At 38.1% G+C, this 14231-nt stretch overlaps 1 protein-coding gene across 4 annotated transcripts in view; it reads left to right on the top strand.

Moving 5' to 3' along the window:
* Positions 1-13653, top strand: part of CLHC1 (clathrin heavy chain linker domain containing 1) — a 34382-nt gene extending 20729 nt beyond the window's left edge. For 2 of the 4 annotated variants that reach the window (XM_042246153.2, XM_042246154.2), the window contains 3 exons: positions 8240-8442; positions 11801-11980; positions 13329-13653. In XM_042246153.2, coding sequence (XP_042102087.1) covers positions 8240-8442; positions 11801-11980; positions 13329-13525 — 580 coding nt within the window. In that variant the 3' untranslated portion in view covers positions 13526-13653. The remainder of the gene's footprint in view (positions 1-8239; positions 8443-11800; positions 11981-13328) is intronic. The other 2 variants (XM_012171363.5, XM_042246156.2) reach the window with 2 other exon arrangements.
* Positions 13654-14231: the final 578 nt, after the last annotated feature.

Genomic DNA, 14231 nt, shown 5'->3' on the forward strand with positions numbered 1-14231 from the left:
TCTTTTGGTATCCTATCTTTTTGCCTTTTCATACTGTTCATGGGGTTCTCAAGGCAAGAATACTGAAGTGGTTTGCCATTCCCTTCTCCAGTAGACCGCATTCTGTCAGACCTCTCCACCATGACCCGCCCGTCTTGGGTTGCCCCGCAGGCATGGCTTGATTTCACTGAGTTAGACAGGCTGTGGTCCTAGTGTGACTAGATTGACTAGTTTTCTAAGAGTATGGTTTCAGTGTGTCTGCCCTCGGATGCCCTCTTGCAACACCTACCATCTTACTTGGGTGTCTCTTACCTTGGGCGTGGGTTATCTCTTCACGGCTGCTCCAGCAAAGCACAGCCACTGCTCCTTACTTACCTTGGGCGAGGGGTATCTCCTTTCTGCCGCTGTTCCTGACCTTCAACGTGGGATAGTTCCTCTAGGCCCTCCTGTGCCTTCGCAGCCACTGCTCCTCGGGGTTGCTCCTCCGGGCCGCCGGCCCTGGCCCTGGGCTCAGAAGAGTCCATCCAAAATCAAGTATGACCAAGATCGTGCTCAGTCAGGCCCAGAGCACACGAGTAAGCTCCATGAGTAAGTGGCCCAGACCCCATGTCAATTCCCAGGGTCTTACGGGTACTGATACTACTTCAACAGCTTGTAACTAAGGGCTCATGCAAGGGTGGGGTTACCTAAGATAAGCAGAAAGGAGAAGGAAAAAAACCTGAACTTTGTTCCTGGAAGGTTAAGATGGTGTCTGGGTGATGCCCCAGGTAAATAGCAAGGAGGGAACACAGCTCCACCCATCAGGAAAACTGGATTAAAGATTTACCGAGCATGGCCCCACCCATGGGAACAAGACCCCAGTATCCCTCTCAGTCAGTCTATCCCATCAGGAAGCTTTGGTAAGCCTCTTATCCTTCTCCATCAGAAGGCAGACAGAATGAAAACCACAGTCACTGAAAACCAATCTAATCACATGGACCACAGCCTTGTCTAACTCAGTGAAACTATGAGCCATGCCAGGTAGGGCCACCCGATATGGACATGTCATGGTGGAGAGTTCTGACTCTAAAATGTGGTCCACTGGAGAAGGGAATGGCAAACCACTTCAATATTCCTGCCTTGAGAACCCCATGAATAGTATGAAAAGACAAAAAGATAGGACACTGAAAGATGAACTCCCCAGGTCGGCAGGTGCCCAGTATGCTACTAGAGATCAGTGGAGAAATAACTCCAGAAAGAATGAAGAGATAGAGCCAAAGCAAAAACAACACTCAGTTGTGGATGTGACTGGTGATATAAGCAAGGTCTGATGCTGTAAAGAGCAATAATGAATAGGAACATGGAATGTTAGGTCCATGAATCAAGGCAAATTGGAAGTGGTCAAACAGGAGATGGCAAGCGTGAATGTAGACGTTTTAGGAATCAGCAAACTAAAATGGACTGGAATGGGTGAATTTAACTCAGATGACCATTATATCTACTACTGTGGGCAAGAATCCCTTAGAAGAAATGGAGAAGCCATCATAGTCAACAGAAGCATCTGAAATGTAGTACTTGGATGGAATCTCAAAATGACAGAATGATCTCTGTTCATTTCCAAGCAAACCATTCAATATCATGGGACTCCAAGTCTATGCCCTGACCAGTAATGCTGAACAAAACTGAAGTTGAATGGGTCTATGAAGACCTACAAGACCTTCTAGAACTAATACCCAAAAAAGATGTCCTTTTCATTATAGGGGACTGGAATGCAAAAGAAAGAAGTCAAGAAAAACTTGGAGTAACAGGCAAATTTGGCCTTGGAGTACAGAATGAAGCAGGGAAAGGCTAATAGAGTTCTGCCAAGAGAATGCGCTAGTCATAGCAAACACCCTCTTCCAACAGCACAAGAGAAGACTACACATGGACATCCCCACATGGTCAGCACCGAAATCAGACTGAATATATTCTTTGCAGCCAAAGATGGAGAAGCTCTATACAGGCAGCAAAAATAAGACCAGAGGCTGACTGTGGCTCAGATAATGAATTTCTTATTGCCAAATTCAGAGTTAAATTGAAGAAAGTAGGGAAAACCACTAGACCATTTAGCTATGACCTAAATCAAATTCCTAATGATTATACAGTGGAAGTGAGAAATAGATTTAAGGGACTAGATCTGATAGACAGAGTGCCTGATGAACTATGGAGGGAGGTTTGTGACATTGTACAGGAGACAGGGAGCAAGACCATCCCCAAGAAAAAGAAATGCAAAAAAGCAAAATGGCTGTCTGAAGAGGCTTTACAAATGGCTGTGAAAAGAAGAGAAGCAAAAAGCAAAGGAGAAAAGGAAAGATATACCCATTTGAATGCAGAGTTCCAGAGAATAGCAAGGAGAGATTAGAAAGCCTTCCTCAGGGATCCATGCAAAGAAATAGAGGAAAACATAGAATGGGAAAGACTAGAGATCTCTTCAAGAAAACTAGAGCAACCAAGGAAACATTTCATGCAAAGATGGGCACAATAAAGGACAGAAATGTTATGGACCTAACAGAAGCAGAAGATATTAAGAAGAGGTGGCAAGAATACACGGAAGAACTGTACAAAAAAGATCTTCACGACCCAGATAATCATGATGGTATGATCACTCACACTTACCTAGAGCCAGACATCCTGGAATATGAAGTCAAGTGGGCCTTAGGAAGCATCACTACTAACAAAGCTAGTGGAGGTGACAGAATACCAGTTGAGCTTTTTCAAATCCTAAAAGATGATGCCATGAAAGTGCTGTGCTCAGTATGCCAGCAAATTTGCAAAACTCAGCAGTGGCCACAGGACTGGAAAAGGTCAGTTTTCATTCCAATCCCAAAGAACGGCAATGCCAAAGAATGCTCAAACTACCACACAATTGCACTCATCTCACACGCTAGCAAATTAATGCTCTAAATTCTCCAAGTCAGGTTTCAACAGTATGTGAACCGCGAACTTCCAGATGTTCCAGCTGGATTTAGAAAAGGCAGAGGAATCAGAGATCAAATTCCCACTATCTGTTGGATCATCAAAAAGCAAGAGAGTTCCAGAAAAGCATCTATTTCTGCTTTATTGACTATGCCAAAGCCTTTGACTGTGTGGATCACAATAAACTGTGGAAAATTTTGAGAGAGATGGGAATACCAGACCACCTGACCTGCCTCCTGAGAAATCTGTATGCAGGTCAAGAAGCAACAGTAAGAACTCGACATGGAACAACAGACTGGTTCCAAATAGGAAAAGGAGTACATGAAAGCTGTATATTGTCACCCCGCTTATTTAACTTAATGATGCAGAATACTTCATGAGAAACTCTGGGCTGGAAGGAGTACAAGCTGCAATCAAGATTGCCAGGAGAAAGATCAATAACCTCAGATATGCAGGTGACACCACCCTTATGGCAGAAAGTGAAGAACGAAAGAGCTTCTTGATCAAAGTGAAAGAGGAGAGTGAAAAAGTTGGCTTACAGCTCGACATTCAGAAAACAAAGATCATGGCATCTGGTCCCATTACTTCATGGCAAATAGATGGAGAAACAGTGGAAAGAGTGTCAGACTTTATTTTTGGGGGGCTCCAAAATCACTGCAGATGGTGACTGCAGCCATGAAATTAAAAGACACTTACTCCTTGGAAGGAAAGTTATGACCAACCTAGGCAGCATATTCAAAAGCAGAGACATTACTTTGCCAACAAAGGTTTGTCTAGTCAAAGCTATGTTTTTTCCAGTAGTCATGTATGGATGTGAAAGTTGGACTATAAAGAAAGCTGAGCACCAAAGAATTGATGCTTTTGAACCGTGGTGTTGAAGAAGACTCTTGAGAGTCCCTTGAACTGCAAGGAGATCCAACCAGTCCATCCTAAAGGAAATCAGTCCTGAATGTTCATTGGAAGGAACAATGTTGAAGCTGAAACTCCAATAATTTGGCTACCTGATGAGAAGAGCTGACCCATTTGAAAAGACCCTGATGCTGGGAAAGATTGAAGGCAAGAGGAGAAGGGGATGACAGAGGATGAGACAGTTGCATGACATCACTGACTCAATGGACATGAGTTTGAGTAAACTCCAGGAAATGGTGTGGACAGGGAAGCCTGGCGTGCTGCAGTCCATGGGGTTACAAAGAGTCGGACATGACTAAGCCACTGAACTGAACTGAAGTGATGCCAACGTATGTCTTCATCTTTCAGCATGAACAGTGCTTCTTAAACTAATGATCATTATATGGTGCTATATTCTCAGTAGACCTGAGAAATAAAGAGTGGCCCTGATCAACTGTCACTCCCAGGAGCCTGCTTGCAGAGTGTGTTAGCCAGGGTTCTCCAGAGAAACAGAAAAAATAAAATAAGAAATGGACTCATGATTGTACAGGCTGAGAAGTCCCCACATCTGCAGTTGGCAATCTGGAGACTGAAGATCATCAGTGGTTTAAGTTCCAGTCTAAAAACTGGCAGCCTTGAGACCCAAAGGCAGGAGAAGACTGGTTTCCCAGCTAAGTAGTCAGGCAGGAAGAGTTCCCTTTTACCTGAGTGGGTGTCATCATTTTTGTACACTTCAGACCTTCAACTGAATGGTTGAGGGCCACCCACATTCAGGAGAGCAATCTGCTTTACTCAGACTGCCAATTAAAGTGTTACCCTCTTTAAATACATTCTCACAGACACACCCCAAATAATATTTGACCAAATACCTGGGCCCTCTGTGTCCCAGTCAGCTTGACCATTGAGCATAAATTTCTTTATTCTAAATAGGACAATTTGATTTAACTCTAGAGCACTTAACTCAACTCTAGAGCACTTATAAGCTAATTAATATTGTTCGGATTTTCCATGTTTGGGATTTCTTCTATTTAGATACCTTAGTTTCAGTTCAGTTCAGTTCAGTCGCTCAGTCGTGTCCGACTCTTTGCAACCCCATGAATCGCAGCACACCAGGCCTCCCTGTCCGTCACCAACTCCCAGAGTTCACTCAAACTCACGTCCATCGAGTTGGTGATGCCATCCAGCCATCTCATCCTCTGTCATCCCCTTTACCTCCTGCCCCCAATCCCTCCCAGCATCAGAGTCTTTTCCAATGAGTCAACTCTTTGCATGAGGTAGCCAAAGTACCGGAGTTTCAGCTTTAGCATCATTCCTTCCAAAGAACACCCAGGACTGATCTACCTTAGTTTAGACACTATAAAAATCATTACAACTTTACTCCATACCATATTTGCAACAATTGATTTTAAAATGTTAGATTTCAGTCTTCTGGCAGTATTTTCATTTTTTCTTAAGCTTTGATGGAACTATGTGGTAAAACTATGCACTAAAATTAGAAGACTATGGATAACTATGGATTATACCTATTCATATATTTCAAGTCTCCATTAGGAACTCATAGAAAAAAAAATCTGACCTTTTTCCCAAAAAATGATTGGATGAACTACTACTGAAAATATGCTACAAGTTGAAAGTAAGGCAAAGCCTTTTAAGAGTATGAACTCAATATACTAGTTTATAGAAAAAGCCTTTAGGTTATTTATAAACCATCGTAAATTATGCCCATTCTTATGAAACATACCATGTAGAAAGAAGGATTCCCAATGATTTTTAATGAATTAATCATTAAAAATGTGTGAAGATAAACTGCACATCAGTAAAAATGTGTGAAGATAAGCTGCATTTTATCTCTATTTAATCTGCATTTTTTCTTAGTCTCTATTTAGATAGAATACTGTTTTTTATATATTAGAATGTTTCCTTTTTTTTTTTTTTTTGATCCAGAGATGATAGAAAAGAATACTCAAGGCAAATCACACTTTTTATTCTTAGCCTCTGTCCCCTGATCTCTGACTCTGATGACCTGGCCTTTACCACATAGCTGCCTTTAAAACTGCTTCAGTTCTTTTCCTGAAGCTCAGCACAGAGCCAGCCCTAGAGCAACCTGGGTTATGGACTAAACTTGGCTCTCTTAGTCATTCCTACCAGGAAAAGTCTAATCACTTGACCCACAAAGCCTAAATTTAAGAAATGGTGCTTTGTTGGTATTAATATCTCCAAATTGCAGATGTTGCCCCTAGAAAGGAAAAATAGAATATTAACTTTACAAACCCAATCCTGTAAGATAACAATAAATGAATATCATGCATAGATTTGGTGATTACCTTTATTTTGACTTCTGAAAATTTTACAGCACTGGAGTAGGTAGCCTCTCCCTTCTCCAGGGAATCTTCCTGACCCAGGAATCAAACCAGGGCCTCCTGCATTGCAGGTGGATTCTTTGACCAACGGAGTTATCAGGGAAGCCCACAGTCTGGCTTATAATTAAGTCTACCTTAGTTTGCCTGTGGAGTTAAACATATTTTGTTTATTAGTCATTTGTATTCCCCAGAGCTAGTCTGGTCTCGGGTCCACTTTCAGAAGTCTTTGAAAGAGCCTTCTTTAGAGTTGGAAGTTGAGGTTGGAAGAGCCAAGAAGGGGCTTCGTGTTAGTTGCTCTGTCATGTCTGACTCTTTGAACCCTTTGGACTGTAGTCTGTCAGGCTCCTCTGCCCGTGGGATTTTTCAGGCAAGAATACTGAAGTGGGTTGCCATGATGAGGTAATTAGGGGGAGAAGAGGGGAGGGAGGTTCCCAGGCTCATTTCCCAGCCTGGTTCAGGGTGCCTCTCTTACCCCCAGGGCTAGCATCCATAATTTTCTTCCCCTCCTTTTCCTTCAGGGCCAATTCCATTCTTTTGGGGTTTGATCCTCCTCCTCCCTTTGGATAATTTTCTTTTTAATCATACTCTTTGCATCTCATCATCCTTTTGGAAAGCGACAAGCGAAGACAGAACAGTCTTAGTCTCAACTCTAGCCTTCTCTTAGGTGGGACAGCATCGTGAGGGTGACCACTGAAAATAATGAAATAATAGTATTAATAAGAGAAATAAATACTAAAGTACTTATATTTTCATGTTGCTTCAGTAATGTCACTAAAAACAACAGAAATAATGACTTGTTCAACCTCAGGAAACACTGTGACTGTAGCTACCAAAACCCATATTTTGGTATTGAAATGTGGAAGTCAGGGAATTGCTTACTACATAATTAATTTGTACTCAGAACCTGCTTTTTGATTTTAGACCCACCTCTCTGCTGTCCCCACCAGCAAACACAGAGGGCTTTATCTACTAAATTTTCAATAAAGAGACAGTTTGTAGGGGCTTCAGAATTTCATTTTATTATTATTGGCATTTTATTACATATATGCAGACACTAATATTATGTGATTAATATTATATAAAATTCTGTAGCTATTAAATAAAAATTTAACTAAAGCACAATTTCAGTATAGCCAGTATAGAAGTGGTTTCTTTCAGTTCAGTTCAGTTTAGTTCAGTCACTCAGTCATGTCCGACTCTTTGCGACCCCATGAATTGCAGCACGCCAGGCCTCTCTGTCCATCCAAATCTTTTTTGGCTTATGCTTATAGTTTCTATCTTCCCTGGTGGCTTAGATGATAAAGAATCTGCCTGCAACTCAGGAGACCCAGGTTCGATCCCTGCGTCAGGAAGATCCTTGGAGAAGGAAATGACAGCCTACTCCAGTGTTCTTGCCTGGAGTTACTGTGTAGTACATATGATTTCCTTCAATTGTGTATGAAGATGGTGCACTAAAATTGATGGGAAGTGAAATCTATTTAGTCGAACCATCTCAAAAGAGCTGCTTCTTTAGTCTCCCCTGATAGACACAGTTAAGTTCATTTATGCTCCTCTGCATTGTTTCTTACAAATCTATAACAATAAAAAACAAAACACTGCTTCATACTTTCTGTTTCACTTTTAGTACTATATAGTGTTTGCAAGATGTGATGCTAATTTCAAGCTAAAAACTTTGTCACTGTCTTTAACCAACACTTAATAAATTCTTACATTCTACAGGGTTTTGGAATCTATATAACAGCTAAGAACATTGAGAGCCTCAATTAGGAGAGAATTTTTGTTTACCTTGAAAATTTAAACCCCACCAGTCTTTTCAGGAGAGTTTTAACCTTGTTTGTAGATTTTTTAAAAAGTTGAGCTCAATTTCACCAAAATGACTTCCCCCAAAGGAAGACATGTTGATTGTTTTTGTTCTTGTGATTAACTCTTAAATATGTTTAATTTCATCAATTGCCTAACATGGGATTCTTACAGACCATAAAAAATCCAGTTCTACTGTGCTGAATTTTCAAATATTTCATTCTCATCCATTCATTAAGAACTCATTAATGTGTGCCCTATTGATCTGCTTGCTCTAGGCTGACATTTTCTGAGGAGGCTGGGGATGTGATTTTTGATTATGGGGAGCAGAATACTTATAACAAGGCCAAATGTCTGGCTTTAGCTCAGATTATCTACAGTGAATGTGGCTTGCACAAGAAGGCTCTTCTTTGCCTGTGTAAACAGGGTCAGATTCATGGGGCCATGGAATACATACAACAATTCAAGGATTTTACTTCTGGTGAGTGAAAAAGCCTATTATTTGTATATATTCAGATTCTGAACTTCAATTGTAAGATCACCCATAATATTAGGCAATATTTTGGACTTACATTGTAAAACTTGTTTTATATATACTGGTAAGTAGATTTCTTTAGTAATTTTTAGTGAAAACAGATAAGCTGGAACTGATTGACTTTGATGCCAGACTTTCAAATATATTTCCTCAATACATAGACATTTAGTAAACTTTAGATATTTGGACCATGCTATTTAAGAATTTTTTAAAACTTATATATAATTTCTCAACTATAAGCATTAGAATTAGTGAAATAATGTTGATTTTAAAAGTTTAAAACACCTAGGTTGCAGCTGAACAGTGATCTGAGAGAATTGAGGACCTTAGAGTGATCCGAATTGAATGAGCTGATCTCTTACTGTAGTCTAGTTCAGCATTAACCTTAATGTACAGGCAGTCCTGACAAATCCCCATACCCCAGGCCTGTGTCAATCCTGATTTTGCAAGCTATATACTACAGTTCTAAGAAATCACAAAATGGAACAAAATATAGCACTTTTAGGTCACATTTTTTCCAGGTAAATAGTCTTTTATGGTTGTTGAATCTAATCATTTTTGAAGAAAAAATTAACTTTTACTTAGAATCTGGTTTTTAAAACTATTAGTTTTTTTCATGCACTATGTAACAGCATGCCTGTTACAGTTAGTATAATAATAGCTTAGTCTACCTTTTTACATCCCTGTCTCACTTAAGCCCTATGTTAACTCTATGAACTAGGTTTTGTTATTACCCCTATTTTATAGATGAAAAATAACTATGTGTTCACAGAGAGGCTAAGGCACAGAGAGGTAAGTAATTCGCCTATATACACACAGCAACAGATCAGAATCTAGCAAGAATTGTTACGACATAATATTTATTGAATGAATAATTATTTTAATAGTTAAATTATACAGATTCAGTTTCTGTTTTATTGTTTTTCCTCAGAATTATTTTAGTCAAGGTTTAGACATGGAATGTAAGTTTTAAGTACTCTTGGAATTTTTATTGAATGAAATGTGAAGCTTTTTTTGCTTACAAAATTTGTCTCACATGAGTACATAGAAATACAATCGACTCATTATCGTATTATCCTGTTCTTCTAGTAATACATTACACTAGAAAATAATTAAATTCACAATCAGCTCTCCATATTCATGGGTTCCACATCTGTGGATTCAAAGAACGTTAGATTGAAAATATTTGAGGGGAAAAAATTCTAGAAAGTTCCACAAAGCAGAACTTGTGTTTGCTGTGCACCAGCAATTATTTACATAACATTTACATTGTATTTACAAATATTTACGTAGTATTTACATTGTGTTAGTTAACGCAGAGATGATTTAAAGTATACGGAAGGATGTGTGTAGGTTATATGCAAATACTATGCCATTTTGTATAAGAGACTTTTTATATGAGACTTGAGTATCCTCAGATTTTGGTATCTGCAAGGGGTCCTGCAACCAATACCCCATGGACACCAAGGAACAACTGTATATTGTACTAATTTAAGAAATAATAATACTTCTTTATAAATAGAACCTTGATACTTATCCTCAGAATTTATTTAGCACAGCATCATAAGATAATAATAACCTGAGGAAACTTAAGCTTAGAAAATAGAAACAATGTTTGAAAGATTACTTTGCTTATTTTACATTTTAGTGACAAACAGCCACAGCTTTCCAAAGTATCATCCTTGGCTTTAGGGGACATTTGTTGCTGTTGTTCAGTCACTCAGTCATATCTGACTCTTTGCGACCTCATGGGCTGCAGCACGCCAGGCTTCCCTGGCCTTCACCAGCTCCTAGAGCTTGCTCAAACTCATGTCCATTCAATTGGTGATGCTATCCAACCATCTCATCCTCTGTCGTCCCCTTCTCCTGCCTTCAATCTTCTCCATCATCAGAGTCTAATGAGTCGGCTCTTTGCATCAGGTGGCCAAAGTATTGGAGCTTTGCCTTCGGCATCAGTCCTTCCAATGAACATTCAGAACTGATTTAGGATTGACTGGTTTGATCTTCTTGCAGTCCAAGGAACTCTTAAGAGTCTTCTCCAATACCACAATTCAAAAGCATCAGTTCTTTGCCTAACCCTAACCCTTCTTTATGGTCCAACTCTCACATCCATACATGACTACTGGAAAAACTATAGCTGTGACTATGTGGACCTTTGTCAGCAAAGTAGTGTCTCTGCTTTTTAATATGCTTTCTAGGTTTGTCGTTAACTTTTCTTCCAAGGAGCAAGCGTGTTTTAATTTCATGGCTGCAGTCACCATCTGCAGTAATTTTGGAGCCCCAGAAAATAGTCTGTCACTGTTTCCATTGTTTCCCATCTATTTGCCAAAAAGTGATGGAACCAGATGCCATGATCTTAGTTTTTTGAATGTTGAGTTTTAAGCCAGCTTTTTCCACTCTTCTCTTTCACCTTCGTCTAGAGTCTCTTTAGTTCTTTTTCACTTTCTGCCATAAGGGGACATACTCAGTTTGTTAATACTTTCTGGTTTGAGAAGAAAATGGTCTCTCTCAGATTTAGACTGTCAGCTTTCCATTTACATTTACAAATCAAAGAAAACAAAAGCAGTAGTTCTAAAAAAAGTCTTTTGTTCCAAAAGAAAAATCTGACTCATAATGCATCTGTTTTAGAAGGAAAAATTCTTTTTATCCTGCTCCTCTACCCCCTTCCCACCAATGATTTCTAGAATAAAACTGATATCCAAAAGATTAAGTGACTGATCAAGCTATGATTAAAATTCAGTTTTCTTGATTGTCAACCTGGTCTTTTTTAATACCACATTTCTTTTCATAATAATTTTTGGATAAATTTTTGCTTGTACTCTTTGTTTAGGTATTTTTCCTTTGTTTTTTCTATACTGAGTAGGATTGTTTTATTTTTGGATTGGAGATGGTAATGTTGAATTCATTGAGAGCTTTGGAAGGATTGGAAAATGAAGAGTTGATTGACAAAGATAAACATTAGCTAGTCCCTCATCATATTAGGTGGAGAAGGCAATGGCACCCTACTCCAGTACTCTTGCCTGGAAAATCTCATGGGCGGAGGAGCCTGGTGGGCTGCAGTCCCTGGGGTCACTAAGAGTCGGACATGAGTGAGTGACTTCACTTTCACTTTTCACCTTCATGCATTGGAGAAGGAAATGGCAACCCACTCCAGTGTTCTTGCCTGGAGTATCCCAGGGACGGGCGAGCCTGGGGGGCTGCCATCTATGGGGTCACACAGAGTTGGACATGACTGAAGCGACTTAGCAGCAGCAGCAGCATCATATTAGAATGTTGAGATACAGTTTTTAACTTTTGCTTTTAGATGACCTGATGCAGTTAATAAAGTTATGTCCCAACACTGAATTGATTCAGTGTCTCACTAAAGAGTGGAATGGGAAACCACCATATTTATCTTTTGGTCTTGCTGTACTTCACCTGTTCTCTGTAGACATGAAAAAAGTTGGGATTAAGCTACTTCAAGGAATAAGTAAAGGTGGGAAAGGTAAGTGAAGTAAAATTTTGTTGTAGAAGAAATAGTGAGTTATTTAAGGAAAGGTTCAAGATTATTATGTTTGAGTTAACTCTTCTTCCTCAGAGTTCCTTCTTGGCATGTTAGGAATTTATAAAGATTACCATGTCAATAATACTCTGTTGGCAATAGCGTATATTTGTTGAGAGGATTAGAATGAAGAGAGATTCTTTATGAAGCTTGAGGAGAACATCATAATAATTATAACTGCTATGACTACTCTGAAAACTTTATATATATTAACATGCATATATTTAATAATTTTTATATATACTTTAAATGTTATTTAGACAAACTTTGGTTCTTATTCCCAAACTAAATATATATGTAAATATTATTTACATATATCATTTACTTTGAACCTCACTCTAAAGTGCAATCAAGAATAATTAGATCTCAATTTTTTTTCTTTCCTTTCTCTAATTTAATATAGAAATTTGAGCAGATACCTTGATTTTAAATTATTGCATGAGGCTAAAGAATGAAGAGTAAATTACATGAAAACATATTTGGGAAGATAATTTAGAAATTATCATTACAGACATGAACTAAAATATTTTGATAGAAAAATAGTAATCATGGTAGGAATAAAATAACAGTGATTACAATATCCTGAATAGAGATCCTCAATTCATTAAGTATCATAACTAATGAAGGTAATAGATGAATGAGTTCCATAAATAGTCCCAGAGAGGGTGACTGTAATTGATTTTTAAAAGTAATTATGAAAATAATTTTTTTAAATAAATAATATCATTAGTTTTCCTTAATAAACTAAATCCTTCTTTTATTTCCTTTAGAAAAACATTTGTTACAGAAGCCTCATCATTAAAAGGTCTCTGTCTAGAGGCTGGATGGAGGTTTTGCCAGAGATTTTTTTAAATCCTTAGGTTAGCACTATTAGGGCATTTATGAAAGTGAAGGATCATAAAAAGTTGACCATCAGATTTATTAGCTAGTTCCTAGTGGTACCTTAGAGACTGTGAATGAGGCTGGTCCCATGGTCTTCACTTTCTCAGTTCCCTACATCTCAGCCTTCAGCATCTGCTGACCTTACCAAGAAGGAGATGAGTGGAAGAATAGGAAATGTGAGAAATGGTGGAGGATTGAATTGAGGCACAGAAAGGTTAATGAAAAAGGAGGAGAAAGAACTAACACTTGAGTACTCACTATGAGCTCAACTGGGAACTCCATATGACACTTGAAGGAATTGGATCTAACAGAAATGGTGTTGAAATGATCTCTCTTTATTTTTGAAGAATTGTTAAGTATGAATTATCAGATGAATGCTATACTGTAATATTGGATTTTATTTCCTCAGATGCAGTTGAACATCTTATGATAACTGATCCATTTTGCTCCCTAGAAAAGTGGCAAGAAGTAGCAAATATATGTTTACAGAATGGCTTTGACCAATTATCTAATGACATCATGTCTGTTCTTCGATCTCAAGCTGGGGTTACAGAAATTTCTGAAGAGGATGATACAGTCAACTTAATGCAGCATGTTTTTTGGTAGTTCTACATCTTAACCAGTTGAGGGAGCCTGTATAACATTTTATGTGTATTGGTTGGGCAAACTGATTTTGGTATAATAAATCTGGAGTGTGAAGGTCTCAGAAATAAATCATGCTTCTTTTATTATGATGATGTTTAGATTTGTCCTTGAAATATTTATACCTTTGCTTTCTTTTTTTTAATATGGTCATTTTGTATATTGAATCTTTTAGAAAAATTTCCTGTTTGTTTTTTCTTTTAAAAAGGTTTTAATTTAATTTTTACTTTATATTGATGTATAGTTGATTTACATCATTGTGTTAGTTTCAGGTATACAGCAAGGTGATTCACTTATACATGTATCTATTCTTTTTCATATTCTTTTCCCATATAGGTTATTATATAATATTGAGTATAATTCCCTATGCTACATAGTAGGTTCTTATTGATTATTTATTTTATATATAATAGTGTATATATGCTAGTGTCAAACTCCTAATTTATCCCTCTCATATATTGACTGGATAAAAATCTAAGAGCATAAGTCTGTATAAATCTCAGTTTAGGTATTACTAAGGGCATAAGTTAATATCTAAATATACTTCATTCTGGTGATCTAATTTAACAGCAAGAACTGAGGAAGGTGTAGTAGTATCCTGTCTGTTAGGTGAGTTCCCAAATATTAAATGCTATAAGCCTGACTTTAAAGGCAGGATGTCAATTCAAGG

The sequence above is a fragment of the Ovis aries genome, chromosome 3, assembly GCF_016772045.2.
Source record: "Ovis aries strain OAR_USU_Benz2616 breed Rambouillet chromosome 3, ARS-UI_Ramb_v3.0, whole genome shotgun sequence".
Taxonomy (NCBI): Eukaryota; Metazoa; Chordata; class Mammalia; order Artiodactyla; family Bovidae; genus Ovis; species Ovis aries.